We start from the raw sequence: 18,787 nt of genomic DNA on the forward strand, positions 1-18,787 counted from the left end.
TACACGGGGAATGATAATGCTTGTGAGATAACAATAATAGATACCATCCAGTTGAAGACTCATGATGAATCAACTAAAATTTTGAGTGATGTTTGGTATGTTCCTAGTATGAATAAGTGTCTCATCTCAATTGGAGTATTAGAACCCATAGGGTTCAATATTGTTACTATAAAATATGGGATTTTGAAAGTTATGCCAAGTAAACTTGTGGTGATGCAAGGAATAAGGAAGAATAATTTGTACCACTTTCAAAGGAGTGCAATTATTGGATTAGAAACTACAACCACTATAGATGATAAACAGATGCTTCAAATTAAGTACTTCATTAATACTTGCTTGACTGCAATTAGAAGAACAAGAAGACAAATTTGCACGCATGCTTGATTTGTTGAGATGATGGCATATGTGCTTTCACTAGTAGAGGATAATGTATCTTCTTCTTTCTAATGGTAGAGGATGATATACCTTCTTAATATCTAGACTTGGTCAATATCTTACGAATTTGAACACCTTTGGGTATATGACATCTAAAGATGCATTTGGAAAATATGATGGTTAATCACTTGTCAATGGATATTTTGAATTCTGGAAGCATTTAGAGGAGATGATGGTCACACTAGGGCCTTCCATGAATTCTTTTGAATTTTAGATCATTGGCCGAAATGTGAAGCTTATTGGTTTTTTTATAACTAGGGTAATGTTAAGTAAAGAGGTAAACCTCATCTAATTTATTATTTAAACCCCACTAGGAATGAAAATACTCGATCCTTCTCATCATCTTTTAGAACATTTCACTATCTTATGCACAATGTTATTCATAATCATAGAACAAATTAAGTTCTTACCAAAGAGTTTTAAGTGTATTATAGTACTGAATTACATTCATATTACCTTGCTTGGTATTTTTTATTTGTATGGCTATCTTATGGACCTGAGCAAATTACTAAGTCGTAATAGGTTTCCTTGGTAGCCTCCTAGATCTCTCTAGTTATGGGCATGAACATGTTTGTCTTCCTAATCTTGAGTTCCATTGAGTTGATCAGCCATGACATAATCTGGCATTATCTACTTCCTATGTCTCGATGAGAATTGTTCCTTGTGGTGTTGATGTTGCTCTAATAAAATATTCAATTTGTCCATGCCCACAAATGAAAGGTTTGACAAATTGAGACCATTAAAGATAATTTTCTCCATTAACTTAATTTGTGAGAGGTAATTAGCTAAGAAGAGTGACCATCACTATTGGTCACAAAATTCTAATGAGGGATAGGTTTTCTTTCTGCCTCCTTCAAGTTGTTATCATAATTGGAAGCACCTATCATTGCTATTTTAACCATTATTCCTAGTAATCAGATGTTGGCTTTGATACCATTAAGAAACTTGTAGCTTAATTTTACCTAGTCATATATTCATTCATAGAGAAAAGAAGAGAAAATGTCCTCTATTTATATAACTGTAGGAAACCTACAAAAATAAGGAAAATATATAGAAAGAAATAGGAAACTATCTAACAAATCCTATCCAAATAATTAATTTTCATTTTAATTACCAAAATAAATTCCTAACTAAATCCTAAAAAGGTTAATATCATCTCCATTCAAGATTCAAACTCTTCAACATTCCTTTTTTTTCTTTTCTTCTCCCCATACATACATACATATTTATATGCGTGTGTGTGCGCGCGTGCGTGCCCAGACAATCCTCTATTTATAGATGGGTTTCCCTTTAGGTAATCCATTCTTATTGCTCAAACTATTCTCCTAGAACTGCCTCTTGCCCATGTTAGGGATCAGATCATGTGTCAATGTAGTCAACTAGCCATCTTTCTTGTACTTGACTTGTCACCTTGGAGTTGGTGGTTGCACTTGGCTTTCAATGCAATCAGTATGGGAGAATTGATAGTATAGATGATGACTTAAGGCTTAGATGCTTGCATTACTTTGGTGAGTGTACAAATCATTGGAAGGAGTTTTCTCAGGTGCGCAACCTTTGCAAGAGTGGGAACAGTGTGCATATAATGCCTTAAACCCAATTTAGGGGTAAAATCGTAATTTAAAAATTAATAATTAATTAAGTAATTTAATAAGGGTAAACATGTCTTTTCGTATTTAAAACTCCTAGGTATAAATTAGACTTTTCCCATCCTCTCTATTCAGAAAACCCTTTTACATAGAGATTAGAAATATTAGAGAGCATACGGTTGAAGATTTGGAGGTTTAGGATTTGAAGATCAATTTTTCTAGTAATATTTTTAGTCCTTAAATTAATATTTTATATTCGTTAATTAGTTTTGAACACTTTAGATATTCTTTGGAATATTTCAATTTTGATTAGAGTTCGTTTAATTAATTTCTAGGTCAAAAATATTAAAAAAAAAATATATGAACATAGTTTGATTTATTAATGGAGATCGACAAATTTTGATTACTCAAACGAATAAATCTAGATAAACATATATATATATATATATAGCTTCAGATTTGAAAATTACATAAAATTTCTGAGTATGGGGATTAAAAGTTTTGACTTTAGAGAGGAGAAAAAAAATGATGAAAGATGCGTCTAGGTAGGAAGGATTTGGCATATTGAAAAAAAAAACTAAGAAATGGTCAACACGTTGGCCTAGGAAAGGAAGTAAATAGTATTTTGGTAAATGATGAGGAAGAAAAGGACATTGATGGCTTGGAAGAGAAATAGGTTAAGGTGTTGTTGGGTATTGAAATTAATAATAATAATAATAACAATAACAATAACAACAACAACAACAACAATAATAATAATAATAATAAAAGAAATAATAATAATGAATGGAGTTGGTGTGGAGTTGCTGGGAAAAAAAAAAGAATTGCATGGGGTATTTATTAAGTTTTAGTAGGAGATTTAAATAATAGTAATAATGTTTAATGCAAATAAATCTTCTTAAAAGATTTAATTTGGATAAGTTAGAAAAGAGAAATAAATTATTGTTTAGGAAGTTGAAAATAATATTGGATGGTAATAATATTAATATGAGAAATTAATTAGGATCCCTAATACTAACTAAAATATTTTTAGGATTGTCAAATTTATATATTTAGATAAATAATCAATAGTCAATATTGTATATGATATTATGTTAAGTGAGGAGGAAATTCTTCAAAGCTAAATACTTTAAGATTTTGAGTGCTTCTTCAAGGTAAAGGAAATTAATGCAAATTTTTGCAAAAAAAAAAAATAATTTTTTTTTGAAATGTGTAAAAATATTAGTTTTATCTTTAAGCAAGGATCAAATATATGTTTTTTATTGAAAGTATATTTGAGCATTTTCTTTGTTTATGAAAAATGAAAAATTGAGGAGATATGATGTTTTGTTTTGTAAGTTTGAATTAATGAAATAAAGTATTTGACTCTGGTTTGTATGGCCTTAGTCAACGGGTCATAATAGTTCACATTTTTTGCCTTAGTCAACGGGTTATAATAGTTGATGTTATATGACCTTAGTAAATGGGTTATAATAGTTGACCTTATGACCCTAGTCAATGAGTTATAATTGTTGACATTTGGTTTTGTTCACCTTAAATTGAACCAATTTGAAACTAGTTACTCAATTGCAAAGTCCCACTTCATTGGGCACCATTTGTCATATGATAACCAAAGTAAATATATTTTGAATGTATTCGATTTGGTTTGTTGAGAAATTGTTTTGAAATGGATATGAGAAAGTTTTGTTGAAAAGTTTGAATGTATTGGCATTTTGAACTCAAAAGTTTTTATGAAAATAAGTGTATGTTATATCTCCTATTTGCAAGCATAATTGAAAATGTTTGATCCAAAAATTTGGTAATTGGTAAATTTTCAATTACAATACGAATGTTTGTGTCGTTTCCACTTTGAGCCCTTGGGCTTGAGCTAGGTGTGAAAAGATTGTCATGCCCTTGGAGTGGGCTTTGGGGCGTGACAGTGCATGGTGAGTGGCCCTAGGGATACGCTACTGTAGTGGTAGGGAAAAGTGCAATTAAGATGTTATGGACATGCACAAGTTGAGTGCTCTTGTTGGGTTCAATTGTTGAGGGGGTATGCAACCTTTGAATCATGGGGAAGGTGCTCAATTTAAATTGCTAGAGGGAGTGTGCAATCTAGTTTGGTGGCACACTTGAGAGATGCACAATAGACTCTTGTGTACTTAAAAGGTACACAATTTGTTCTTGCTCTCTACTTAGGCATTTTATTCTTTGAGAATCCTCCACAAAGTCTACTTCATTTTCAAAATACCTTAAAGTTCTAAAAATACTCACAAAAAATATCAAAAACAAATGGCTAAGGAATTAATAACAAAAAAAAAACAAAAAAAACAAAAAACAAGCATTAGGTCTTTTTTAAATACCTCAAATGCACTAAAATAGACTCTTTAGAGCCACTAAAGTGTTGAGTTTGAGTTCGTATAGTTGATACTTGATGATGTGAAGACTTGAGATTTAGAATCTAACTTCCATATGATTTACATTATTCTAATAGAATTAAGAGGATGGAATTTTTATGAGTTTAAAATTTAGAAAAACATATTGTACATAGAAATTAATCAATTAGTGATATTGAATCTATCCGGAAACAGGTTACTCCTAAGTCTCAAGTCTCAAGAGGGGAAGGGTAAGATCTAATATGCTCTCCTAAATCAATTGAAATTGCTCCTCGAAAACACCATTTTCATGGATTGGTGCTCAAAATGTGAAATTGAAAAATTTTGTTTGAAACATAGGTTGGGTGTTAATTTAGTGTCAATTGATTTCGATTCTAGGATATGCATTTGAGGAGCTCTCCATCATATATAATGGGGTGTGTACTCAATTTTACCTGATGAAAGCTACTACTAAGACTTACTACCTAACACCTACATTGTGTTTTGCATCCACAATGCAACATCTCATGTGCTCATAGAGGATCTCACTTCAGCACTTGAGGGGGATACAAATCTCCTTCTCAACTAGGCAAAAGTAAATATGAATGTTTCTTTTAGAATTTTGGAAACAGGAAGACAAACTAGGTTTTTGAACTCAACAGCATCAAACCAAAAACCTTTTTAGGCAATGTATATATAAGCCTAGGAACCTAGTGGACTAATTCTAAAAAGTTCCTCAAAATAAATCCTTTAAAAATAGAAAGACAGATCTCCAAAATTCTAGAGAATTTTGTTGCTAGGGCTCAAATGCTCTTAGAGTGCTTGAGCGCTTTAGGCATTTTTTAAACCCGGTTATCATTTTGCTCAATTTTAAACCACTCAATCCATGCCATGTCACACCCAACACTAACTTGCCTTTCCCAAATCTTTTTACACTTACCTGTGTAATCCTGGTTGATCAATTAATAACCTTGAGTCTTCAATGGGGAGTGAGACACAATCTAGAAAGATCCTAAACCAAAATGAATAGAACAAAATTGACAATTTTAAACTACATCACCTAATGTATGAACAATCTCTCCCTTTGGCAATTTTGTGATAAAATACAAATTGCATAAACCCCTCAATACTCTCAAATGGAGTTTACAAATCTCTCAATACCCCTTGTCTAAACCAATTCATCATCTAACGTGCAAAGGACTAGAAGCCACATCCAAAAAATGAGCAATACCCTAGTACCTAGAACTTGCACACACTAAACAACATACCCAGGTAAAGTAGTGTGTGGGAAGAAAGATAACTGATCAATTTTATCAAATCAGGTAAACGAGTAAGGGGATGCAAGTCATGAAACAAATGTCAAAAAAATATGAATTGCAAAAGACTCAATCAAATCAACAATCCATCTCCCCCTTTTTATTGCAAAAAATGACAAAGAGCATGATGAAGCAGTAAGCATATGAAAAGGAGAAAAGAAAAGCAAACACATGGACATATATGGTAAAAAAGGTTCTGGATACAAGAGATAAGAAAATAAAAGTACATCTAGACAAACAAATATATGATAGACTGAGCCAAGATGGGTTAGGTGTACAAAATAAACTTATCCACAAAAACAAAAAAAAAAAAAAAAAAAAAAAAACATGAAGTATCAAAAAGTCCAGATCAGATGGAGTTGTAGAGCTGGAAGCACCCTGCGACATCTGCCAAGATGTGAGGGATGCGAGCTGTCCCTTGAGGCTCTGAAAGTGAGCATCCACATGCTCCATCGACTCACAAGTGAAAGCTGGTCCATCAAATAGAATTCCATATTCCGTGCTCAAATTTTGCCTTCTACATTCATGGCATATATAGTTTTTAATAAGCAGTGATGATTGCACAAACTTTGAAATGTATCAAATAGAATAAATTAATAACTCATTGAGAAGTTTAAAATCCATATTGATGGAGACAATTAAAATAGATAATTTATAGATTTTAAAATACTAGACGTTCTTCTCCCCATTAGGCATTGATGAAATCTTCTATGTTTGCCGGCACGAGGGAATAAAAGAGGGGCCAATTTATACACATCGGCAGCATAAAGTCATTCTCTCACTCTGAAGTGATTTAACACACGTCTCCTGCTAGAAGTCCCTCAAACTGGAAATGAAGCATAGCTCAGTTGCAATTTCTTTTGGGTTCCTTACTGTGCTCATAAGCTGTTTATGAAGGCTACTGAATTGGGTGTGGTTGAGGCCAAAGAGGTTAGAAAGATGCCTTAGAGAGCAAGGCCTGGCTGGGAATTCTTATAGGATTTTACATGGGGACTTCAAAGAGATGTCCATGATGTTAAAAGAAGCATATTCAAGACCAATCAGCCTCTCCGATGATATTGCTCCGCGTGTCCTGCCCTTCCATTGTCATTTCATTAAGAAATACGGTACCGATATGACTGATTACTTTTCATCATAGTATTAAAGTTTGCTGATCTCTACAAATTATGGCCAACATTTTTATACTGCCCTAAAGCAATTGCTTGTTATCTGCTCTTCTCTTCCTAACTATTTTTCTTTTCCTTTCTGTTTTGTTTATTTTCCTCTTTCTTAAATTACACCAAAGGTTTAGACTTCAGTGGTAGTTCTTAATCTTTGCTAACTGTATTGCAATTTCTTTTATCAAGAAATTAATATACTTCCACTTTGAAAAGTACTGTTTTTAGTTTTCAATTGTTTAATTTCTGGAGTTGTGAATAACTTCTAATTTATGCCAAATTTTTACCTTTTTTTTTTCAAGTGTTAATTTATGACGTTTCGGAACTTTTGGATGAATTTTTATGTCAGTTATTTGTGCTCAAAGTATAAATGAACAAATATTAAATCTTAATATTTCTTTCGATGCCAATTCTATTGTGTCGATGCCAAGTCCATCCAGATGGGCTCTCCCCCTTTCTTTTCGGAAGGTTTTGTTTATAACTAATCCTTGGCTAAAGGCAGGTGAATGATTAGCCTCCTTGAAATTGCCACCATTTTTTTTGTCTTTTTGTGGGATATAGTCTTCAAGGATGAAATTTTCTGTTTTTTTCGCCGAAATTTCGGCGAAATTTCGTGTTTCGGCCGGCGGCGAAACGAAAGAGGAGGGCGAAATGTCGACGACAGAAATATCCAAAAATTTCGCCAAAAATCGGAGAAATTTCTCCGAAATTTCTGTAAAAGAGAAATTTCGGCGATTTTTTGAAAAAATCGCCTCCAGTTGGAAAATTTCTGAGAAATATCGTTTTGTTTCGGTTTATTTCGGCGATTTTTCTCTGATTTTGTGAAAAGAAATTTGTACCTGTATTCATCAAAACGTCGATGCTGAACAGAGGCGTTAATGGCGGAAGACGGTGGTGTTAGGGCTTGAAGATGAGTTGATTTCATGGCAGAGAGAGAGAGAGTTGAGTCGATGGGTCCGGCGAGCAAGGCAATGGGTCTGGCGAGCAGCGGCGATGGGTTCAGCGAGTAGCGGCGATGGGTTTGACGAGCAGTGGTGATGGTCCGGCGAGCAGCGACGATGTGTCCGGCGAGCAACGGTGATGATGATGGAGGCTTGGAGCCGCTTTGGCAAGGTGGAGACAAAAGTGGCAGCACGTGTAATTTTGTGAGGAGTGTCTTGCACCTGCTGCTCATCCAACGGCTCTCAGTTTCTCCACGTTGATCTGATGGTCCAGATTTGGTCTAAGCACCAACTGTCAATTTTATGTACATCTAATGGTCTAAATTGAAGATGGATGTGATCTAATGGCTAGAATTGAACCCCAACGGCTATGTGATGATCCAATGGTTAGATTTCACCCAGATTTCGATCTAACGGCCAATTTTGTTTTCCAACGGTAAAATAAGATTCTAATCGCTTTTTTAGCCCAATTTTTTTCTATAAATAGCTTGTTTTTCACCAATTTCATCCACATTTCATATTTGATATCTCATTGCTCCCAAGATTACTCATTTTGTTTTTAAGGTATGTTTGTTTTAAATTTTATTATTTTGTATTGAAGTTCAATTAATTAGTATATTATTTAAATCTTCAATTTTATTTATTTTCTTTTCAATTGTCATGAATTAGTACATCAATGTTTTTTTCTTTTCATTTATAATTATTGAATTAATTAGTACATTTTTTAAATCTTGAATGAATTAGTAAATTTTCATAAAATTAATTTAGTTTAGTTAATTTATTAACTTAATTAACAATATTAGTAGTTTGCCAAAATTTTCAATTTTTTTTTAATATTTTCATTCGTAATTAATTAGTACATTTTTTAAATCTTGAAAGAATTAGCAAATTTTCATAGAATTAATTTAGTTTAGTTAATTTATTAACTTAATGAACAATATTAGTAGTTTGCCAAATTTTTCAATTTTTTTTAATATTTTCATTCATAATTAATTAGTACATTTTTTAAATCTTGAAAGAATTAGCAAATTTTCTTAGAATTAATTTAGTTTAGTTAATTTATTAACTTAATTAACAATATTTTCCCAAAATTTTCAATTTTTTTTATATTTTCATTCGTAATTAATTAGTACATTTTTTAAATCTTGAATGAATTAGTATATTTTTATAGAATTAATTTAGTTTAGTTAATTTATTAACTTAATTAACAATATTAGTAGTTTTCCAAATTTTTCAATTTTTTTTTAATATTTTCATTCGTAATTAATTAGTACATTTTTTAAATCTTGAAAGAATTAACAAATTTTCATAGAATTAATTTAGTTTAGTTAATTTATTAACTTAATTAACAATATTAGTAGTTTTTCAATTTTTTTAATATTTTCATTCGTAATTAATTGGTACATTTTTTAAATCTTGAATGAATTAGTAGATTTTCATAGAATTAATTTAGTTTAGTTAATTTATTGACTTAATGGACAATATTAGTAGCTTCCCAATTTTTTCAATTTTTTTATATTTTCATTCGTAATTAATTAGTACATTTGCAATAAGTTTGATTGACATGATTACTATATTTGCAATAAGTTTATTTTTAATTACTTGTTTAATTTAAATTTTTATTCAATTGTAATGAAATAGTATATTTTCAATAGAGTTGCAATGGCTAGTGGAAGTGGAGGTGGAGGTGGAGGTAGAGGTGGAGGTGGAGGTAGAGGTACAGGTGGAGATGGAGGTGGTGGGAGTGGCACATTCGGCCGAGATTTAGCTTGGAAGTATTGTTCACCATTAGAGGGAAACCGAAATGGGACAATTTGTAATTTTTGTGGGCTGGTGATGAAGAGTGGAGGCATTAGTCGATTCAAGTATCATTTAGCGCATAGAGACCCGAATAACAATACCAAAAAGTGTCTTTCAGTGCCACCCGAAGTGAAAGAAGAGATACGAGAGATGTTGCATGAAAAAAGTAAAGCAAAAGAAAAGAAAGCTATAGATATTGAAGAGATCAGAGATCAATTACGTGGCACTATGGGGGCTAGGCATACACATGATATGGATGAGGATGATGATGATGATGATGATGAAGATGAAGAAGTGTACATGTATCCAGCAAATATGGACCTGGATGAGCGGGATGCTTATCGAGAAGCGGTTCGTGCATCGAAGGCAACAGAATGGGAGCGACAACAACATGAAAATCTTGTAGGAAGCAAGCGTAAAACAGGGGAGTCGTCACGACGTAGTGGTGCACCGATAATGCGAAAATCTCAAAGTATGCGACATTCAGACCCATCACCGCCTATTGCACCCTCACTCTACAAGTCTTCTAAGGCAAAGCAAAAAAATATTAAAGATATGTTAAAGGGTGGTTCAATTAAAGAAACGATGGGACGCTTAATAAGCAAATTCTTCATTTATGATAGTGTCGCGCCCAATAAAGCAAACTCTCACCACTTCAAGAATATGATTATTGGTGCACAACAAGCAGGTAATTTTTAAGTTCTCAAATTTTATATTGTTTTATACCTTCAGTAGGTGTGGTCTTTTGTGTCATGTTTTAAATATTTCTTACATATGATTTGTAGGAATGGGAATCGAACCTCCATCTCCATATGAAATAAAGAATAAGTACTTGGAAATGGAGTACAAAGATATGGAAGCTTATGTGAACCAGCAAAGAGAAAAATGGAAGACATATGGTTGCACCATAATGTCAGATGGATGGACAGGGCCCACGAGATTAAGCATAATTAATTTCATGGTTTATTCAAAAGGGAGTACAGTGTTCCTCAAGTCAGTTGATGCATCCAACAGTATCAAAGATCACAAATACATATACAAGCTATTGAAGAATGTTATCAAAGAAGTCGGGGTAGATAATGTGGTCCAAATTGTCACAGATAACGGGTCAGCATTCGTGAAAGCAGGGAAGTTGTTGATGAAAAAGTTTAACTTATATTGGACCCCATGTGCGGCACACTGCATCAACCTAATGTTTGAAGACATTGGGAAAAGACCTAGTACTACCGAGGTAATACGCAATGCTCGCAAGATAACTAACTTCATTTACAATCATTGTTGGTTACTTGCATAAATGAGAAAGTACTGTGGTGGAGACATTGTTCGACCAGGAGCTATAAGGTTTGCTACAAACTATATTGCTCTTGAAAGTCTTCTTAAAAAAAGGGCTGATTTGAAGAAATTGTTTATGAGTGATGAATGGGCACTACACAAGCTTAGTCGGACAAACATTGGACGAGATATAGAGAAACTAATGTTTGATCATCCATATTGGGATAGAATGAAACATGTTGTTTCATACTTTGAACCACTATATGTAGTGCTTCGAATCATTGATTCAGAAGTTGTTCCAACAATGCCGTGTGTGTACGAGCTTATGCAAGTGATGAAAGAAAATCTCAATCGTCAACAAGTTGGCGATTGGATCTTCCAAATACTTAAAGATCGTTGGGAGAAAACACTAAAACATCCACTTCATGCAGCAGGTACTTAATTTTTATCAATTGTTACTTTGATTTTATTTCATTTTCTCTTACACAATACTAAATCTACATAATTTTATTGTAGCATACTTCTTGAATCCAAGGTTTCAATATAGGCGTGGAGTTGGTAGTGATCCATATTTAATTCAATCAGTCCATGAAGTATTTGCTAAATTAGACCCAAATGCTGAATCAGTTGGTCAATTTGGAAATGAGGTAAATAAGAAACTCTTATTTTACTAAAATCTCTTATTTCATTCATCATTTTATTTGAACATTTACTAACAAATATTATTAACAATTTAAATTATGAATACATAGCTTGTGCTTTTTCGAGATGCAAAGAGAGGATTCAGTGATCGAGCGGCGATTGCATCAAGGTCAACCATGGTGCCCGGTAAGTACTATTTCTTAATAAAGAAAAAAAAAATTGATTATCATTATTGTAAGTTCATCACATAAGTATTTATATAATTATGAATTCCCTTGCAGCTGAATGGTGGTTCATGTATGGGAACCAAACACCTACATTGAGAAATTTGGCCATTAAAGTTCTCTCACAAACTACGTCATCTTCTGCTTATGAAAGAAATTGGAGCACATTTGCTTTAATCCACACAAAGCAACGCAATCGTTTAGCTTACTCCAGACTACAACAATTAGTTTTCTGTTACTACAATATGAAGCTAAAGTTACGCGATATGGAGGCAGAAAATGATCGAGTTGCTGAGAAAGACTACCTTGATCTTCTTGACATTTCAGCCGAGGTGGGTGAAGAAGAAGAGAATCAGTTATTCCAATGGGTCAGGCCTATACACTTAGATGATGAAGTTGGTAATCCTGATCCACGAATTGCTGCTCATGCTCGAGAATTTGGAGTTGATGTTGAACGTGTGTTGTCCGAAGAAGTTCACAGTGAAAGTTTTAGCAAAGATACTGAGGATTCATTTCAAGGGGCATTGAATTCCCACCAAGAGGTTGACTCCACAAGTATTGGCCAAAGTAGTAGACCTAGTGCTGCTGGTACTTTTGCTTCTGGTTACGATGGTTCAAGAGGTGGAACTGATGATGGAAGTGATCAAGCAGGAGGAGATATTGGGGAACGCCAACAAAGTCAATATCCAATGAGTCAATTCACTTGTGAAAATGATTTCACGCATTGCACACAAGATGAAGACCATGGCTCTAGAAGAGCTGGTCCAGGTATAGGAGCTATTGGGAAGCCATACAAAGGAAGAGAACGAACGATGACTTCATATAACGAGGAGTTACTTTCAGGGAGTTTTGAATCTATGAGTATAGGAACTCAATTTAGTGACTCCTCAAATGAGGCTAACGTTTACCCTCCTTATGTGATGGGTTATGGTCAACCTTCAAGTTCAACTGATGAAGAGTATGGTATGCCGACCTACCCCTCTGCTGCACAAATGTCTTACCAAGTTCCATATCAAATGCAAGGAGGATTTGACATGAACACATGGGTCAATCTTGAGTATCCTATCCATGTAGAGGCAGTGGGTAGGACTCAAGAGATATATGCATGGCATGTTAGAATTTTTAACCAATATTATCGAGACTCAATGAGTTGGTACCAATATTGTCTCCAACAGCAAGACGGGGTTCCTTCATTTACCAATTCCATTGAACCACATCGATCCTCATTTTGGTACTAAAGGGTCATTGCAATGTAATATGTACAAATTATTGATATTTAATGAAATCAAGTCTTTCAGAAGCTTCATAATGAGTGTACAATTACAAAATTCACATTTCTTATCCACCGACATGATATAATTACATTTAATATTGCAAATTATATCATACATATATCAAATTTTTCAACAAAACAACTTTAAATTGTCTATTATATTTCTAATTACATTACTATGAAGTTTTTCTTACATTTCCATGAGTTTTGATCACATTTTGGCGTACCGAAATTTTTTTCCAAAATATCCGCCGATATTTCTCCGATATATCCGATATATCCGTAAAATCAAGTTACCGATATATCCGTGATTACCGATATTTTCATCCTTGATAGTCTTAAAGTATCCCATGCTAGATGGCAGAATATTCTCTGGAAATAATCCAAAGCTAAATAATTAAAATTGTTGCATCTATCCAAAACTGTCACCCAGCCTGCCAAGCATATTGATAGCCCTCTTGATTTCATTATTTAATCTTAAGGCTACAATGAATAGAGTTCATTCCTTAATATCAATTGACGTTGAGACAATTCTGAAAAAATGATTTAGTCCATTTATAATAACTCAGCATAGAAACTATGGTTGAAGTTTTCATTGTTTTCGATGGTCCAAGTTGGGTTCAACTGAATTTTAATACCCAAAGTTGAATTTGTGTGAAGTCCAAACTAAAAGCAATCTGAGGCTAACACTATCCAATAATGGCATAAACGTGCAGGTAAAAATTTCTTTGCATGGTTCGGTCCAAATCCAATGGTAAACATTATGGAGCCTGAGCTAATAAGGGATGTTTTGTTAAAATCCAATGTCTTTCACAAGCCACCCCCACATCCACTTGGCAAGTTGCTGGTTTCTGGTCTGGTGACCTTGGAAGGCGAACGATGGGCTAAACGTAGAAAGATCATCAACCCAGCTTTCCATCTAGAAAAGTTGAAGGTAATTTTCAATGCCCAGTTTCCAAACCAGAATATTTTACCTTAATTTCCATGTTTTTTTTTTTTTTAATCTTTTCACAAACTGTGAAAGTGAACAAACAGTTCCATAATTGAAACTGTTTCAATTGTGACATATTACAGTTCCATAATCTCTCCATAGCCCTCTCACTGTTGGAAAAGAGATTGAACATGTGAATGCAGTGGAACAAAAAATTTAAGCGATAATATATATAAGATTTGGAGGTTATGAATACCCATTTCTCATCTCATGTATCTTAGGTTGATATATGTATAATATTCTAAAATATGGTGGTTGAAAAATTATTATCAATTCTACATCAGTTTGCTAGATAATAATTAGAAAGTTATCATTTAAAAGTTAAAAGAAATGAATTTTATAAAGTTGTCTTTTAAAAATAATTTTATAATTTTTAAAAAAATTGTCTTCGAAAGATAAATTTATATTAGTATTCAAAAATAATAAATACCAATTTTTTATAAAAATTTTGCTAAAAACCTGTATAAATATCGAAATTCCCAAATATTTCGATCGGTTTAATGAAGTATTTTCACATACCCAATGTATCCTACCTTTTCTTTGTTTTTTTTCTTACTCATATAAAGTCTTTTTCCAGTCTCCAATAGAAATTTTCAGAAGTTTTATTTGCCAATGTAGACCATGGGTAATTTGAACCATAAGGATCAAAATATCCTTGATTGTCTATTCCTAGTTTAAAATACTTGATACATATGACAATAAGATCTTAACAACTTTTTATCTTATCTTGCTTGCTTATTACCCATACATCAAACTTTTCATGAATATGCACATTTTTTTTCTATGATTTCTTTAGTCAGTGCCTCCATGGTAAAACTGAATATTCCTCATCCTCCACCCATATGACTCTTCCTAACATATGATGACTTTAAGTAGTACATACTTTATGAACTACTAAAATTGTTATTTCACAGGTCAGTGATAAATGGCTGTATATTGAATTTGAAACTGGACACTGGACTGTTTTGGTCTTTATTAATTTATTTTGTGGTTGAATTTGTTATAGAATATGTTGCCGGCATTTCATTTGAGTTGTAGCGACATGGTGACCAAATGGAAAATGCTTTCGGTGGGGGGATCATGTGAGTTGGATGTTTGGCCCTATCTTGAAAATTTGACAGGGGATGTGATTTCTCGGACAGCATTTGGTAGTAGCTATGAAGAAGGAAGAAGGATATTCCAGCTCCAGAAAGAACAAACACATCTTGCAATCCAAGTTACAATGTCAGTTTATATCCCGGGATGGAGGTATGCATAAAAATATTTCAAGAAATATGCAGCTTATTTTTCTGGAACTATTCATACACGAGTCTGATTGGTACAAAAGATCAAAGAGTTATTTGGGGCTTTGTTTTCTTTTTGCAGCAGTGTTTCAGCAGATTTAGTTTGCTCAAATTTTGGTTTCAAATCAGTCTTACATTTCCCTAGAGTTTAGATGCCTAACAAGTCTCTTTGTCCTTGCACACCATATTCCATTTTAGGAAATTTTGCTTTCCTGAAGTGTTGACACCATGAAATGAAAGAAAAATGCAGGCTTAGGGAAAGAGGCTATAATCTACATACGTTACAGAATTTAAAAGGTTGAACAACTGATATGAATTTTCATAGACCAACCAGCGGATTCACCTATGTTGCAGCAATGTGGTTGAAAAAACACACAAGCAATTACATATATAAATAATTGAGATGATTAAGAAAAAATTTGTTGTATACTCACAATAGTAACACCTAACACCTAAAAAAAATACAGTATTAAAATATAAAATCTTGCAGTAACAAAATATACAAACTAAGTCAAGAATTTTGTATAAAATATTTTAATTAACTTTTAAAACCTAACTCAAAATCTAATTTTTAGAAACTTTCTAAATCTAGTTTAACTAACATCCTCCCATCAAGTTGATTTGTAAAAATAGCATCCTTAGCTTTCTAAAATCTTTAAACTTGAGAGACTTGGTAAATGTTTTCACAATTTGATCATGAGATTTTGTAAATTTTAATTGCACTTCATATTTCATAATATACTCTAATAAATGATATTTTGTATCAATATACTGGCTTCCATATGTTGATCTTAGATTAAAACACTTATGCAGAATATATATTTTTGGACTGCTGGAACACACATTTTATTGATGAAGAGTGTTGAATTTATACATGAACTTGTAACTGAAATGACATTAGAATAACAGAAAATCAAGCTACTAGATGATGAACAATTACTTCCTATAAAATAGAAACCAAATCTTGACCAAATAAAAACAAGAAACTATTTAGATGTTGCAGATTTTGTGCAAGACTCCAACTGCAAAATTTAACTTCAAAATTCAAATTCCAGCAAATACTAAGGCAAAATTCAAAATTCAACACCATCATGGAGAAATAGATTTTTCTCATAAGGTAATTGTTGATTTTATATCCATATAGATCTTTATCAGTCTCTTGTTTGGTAAATTAAGTTTCTTGAACAAATTTCATAACCTACAAATGATGCCAACACAAATTTCGCTTCATAGGTTGAAAGTTTCACAATGCTCAAGTGTGTGTTTGGTTAACAAGGTTGAAGAGAATTTATGTTAAAAATGGATTGCTTTTCAAGGTCAAGCATAAGAGATATTAGGTTTACAACTTTGAGATCATTTCATCCCCTTTTAGTCAATTAATTCTTTTGTATAACACTTAGAAAGTAGTATGTTTCACTAATTGATGTTTAGTATCCTCAATCTTATGTTTGCAGGATATTGTGTCAAGATGATGAGATACCACTGCAACATGTGTAGATGAAACCATTAGTTATTGTCTTGATAGTTTCTACCTTTGAAGCCTTATACAAGTTTCAAAAAATTAATGGAGAAGTAGAAGGCATGGATGAAAATAAGAATTAATGTCTGTGTGTTTCATTTGATGTTTTATTTACTAGAATTACTAACATGCGCGCAGGTTTTTACCCACAAAGACGAACAGGAGGATGAAGCAAATAAGCAAAGAAGTATATGCATTGTTGAGGGGTATCGTTAACAAAAGGGAGAAGGCAATGAAGGCCGGTGAAACTGCTAATAGTGACTTATTAGGTATACTAATGGAATCCAATTTTAGAGAAATTCAAGAACATCAAAATAACAAGAAGATTGGAATGAGTGTCAAAGATGTCATTGAAGAGTGTAAGCTATTCTATCTTGCTGGCCAAGAGACAACCTCAGTTTTGCTTGTATGGACAATGGTCCTGCTAAGCGAGCATCCAAACTGGCAAGCTCGTGCAAGAGAAGAGGTTTTACAGGTTTTTGGGAATAAAAAACCGGAAGCTGATGGATTAAATCACCTAAAAATTGTGAGTACTCAGTCCAATCTTCAGTTTAATGTTTCTCACTAAAATCGTATAGTACTCTATTTTTTCCCCATAATTGGAGTAAAATTGAAAACACATTTCTCTTAAGTTTTTATATCTTGTACTAAACATTTGCTTTCACTTAGTAGCTCAGGAACGGGGTCTCATGCCATGATTTCAAATTTCTCTGCTAGATTATGATGATTTTTCATGAGGTTCTTAAGTTATTGTATCCATGGGATATGCAATGTCCTTTGCATACTTGATATTTTGTCATGCATGATTTAGAACATTTTGTCTTCGACATCACTATTTTAAGAAATTGCTTTATTCTTCAGTGTCCTTCATAATTATTTAGAATGTATTTTAGTAAGAATTCTCATGCAACAACTTCTAAAGTTTCTCTACCACAGGTTACCATGATTTTTCATGAGGTTCTTAGGTTATACCCACCAATAGCAATGCTTGCTAGAGCTGTTTATAAGGACACTCAAGTGGGAGATATGTGTTTTCCAGCTGGAGTGGAAGTCGTGTTACCCACCATCCTAGTTCACCATGATCATGAAATTTGGGGGGATGATGCAAAGGAGTTTAATCCAGAGAGGTTTGCAGAAGGAGTTTTGAAGGCAACAAAAAACCAAGTTTCATTTTTCCCATTTGGTTGGGGTCCTCGGGTATGCATTGGACAAAATTTTGCAATGATGGAGGCAAAAATAGCTTTGGCAATGATCTTACAACACTTCTCATTTGAACTTTCGCCATCCTATGCTCATGCTCCTTTCAGTATCTTAACTATGCAACCCCAATATGGTGCACACCTGATTCTACGTGGACTTCAGTGTTGAGATTCTTGTTATCAATTGCTATTAGCATGGCCTATGTAGCGTGTATGTCGAATAAAAACCGAGAACTCTCTTTTATTCATAGACGCACATTGAAGGAAATTTGTGTTTGATACAAGTAATGAATTATACAACATATCATTGTGTAGTCATTGACTTTTCTCAACATTATTAACTAATCACAAGGATTGTTGATGCTCTATCCCTAAAAAGTTGAGTATCAATAGAAATAAAAGAGAATAAATATAACTATTGGTCACAACCATTTCTTTTTTCTGCATATTTGGCTTCGTTCCAATTTCTGTGTTAAAACAACCACATAATCTATTAACAAAAACAATTTAAACTGTTGAAAAGAGTATAACCTATAGACGATGTTGACAATTTTACTTCAAAAATCTGAAACTCAGTACATCATATCCAATGGGACTTATGAGCTTTTGAGTAAGTTGAGGACATGAAAAGAAGGCATGGTAAATGTATTTTTGGGTTAGACCCAAAAGAATGGCGGAATAAGATCAAGTATTCAATTAATTTAAAGCACAAAAGAGATGCCTACCAATTACTGGAGAGAGAGAGAGCAGATGTTGGCACAAAAAGAGAAAAACCAATTAATGAAAAGATCTGGA

At 33.1% G+C, this 18,787-nt stretch overlaps 1 protein-coding gene and 1 long non-coding RNA gene across 2 annotated transcripts; both read left to right on the forward strand.

The window, feature by feature from the left end:
• The first annotated feature begins 4,071 nt into the window (after positions 1–4,071).
• Positions 4,072–18,161, forward strand: LOC117910417 (cytochrome P450 CYP72A219-like). Its single transcript, XM_034824483.1, has 7 exons — positions 4,072–4,080; positions 5,176–5,374; positions 6,594–6,797; positions 13,717–13,934; positions 14,998–15,239; positions 16,932–17,319; positions 17,730–18,161. The coding sequence occupies exons 1-7, from the start codon at positions 4,072–4,074 to the stop codon at positions 18,159–18,161; spliced, it is 1,692 nt and encodes a 563-aa protein (XP_034680374.1).
• On the forward strand, positions 11,488–11,820 carry LOC117910421. Its single transcript, XR_004650664.1, has 3 exons — positions 11,488–11,508; positions 11,614–11,689; positions 11,785–11,820. It is a non-coding gene; the product is annotated as an uncharacterized LOC117910421 (long non-coding RNA).
• Positions 18,162–18,787: the final 626 nt, after the last annotated feature.

Source organism: Vitis riparia, unplaced genomic scaffold, assembly GCF_004353265.1.
Source record: "Vitis riparia cultivar Riparia Gloire de Montpellier isolate 1030 unplaced genomic scaffold, EGFV_Vit.rip_1.0 scaffold734_pilon_pilon, whole genome shotgun sequence".
In the NCBI taxonomy this organism is placed as follows: domain Eukaryota; kingdom Viridiplantae; phylum Streptophyta; class Magnoliopsida; order Vitales; family Vitaceae; genus Vitis; species Vitis riparia.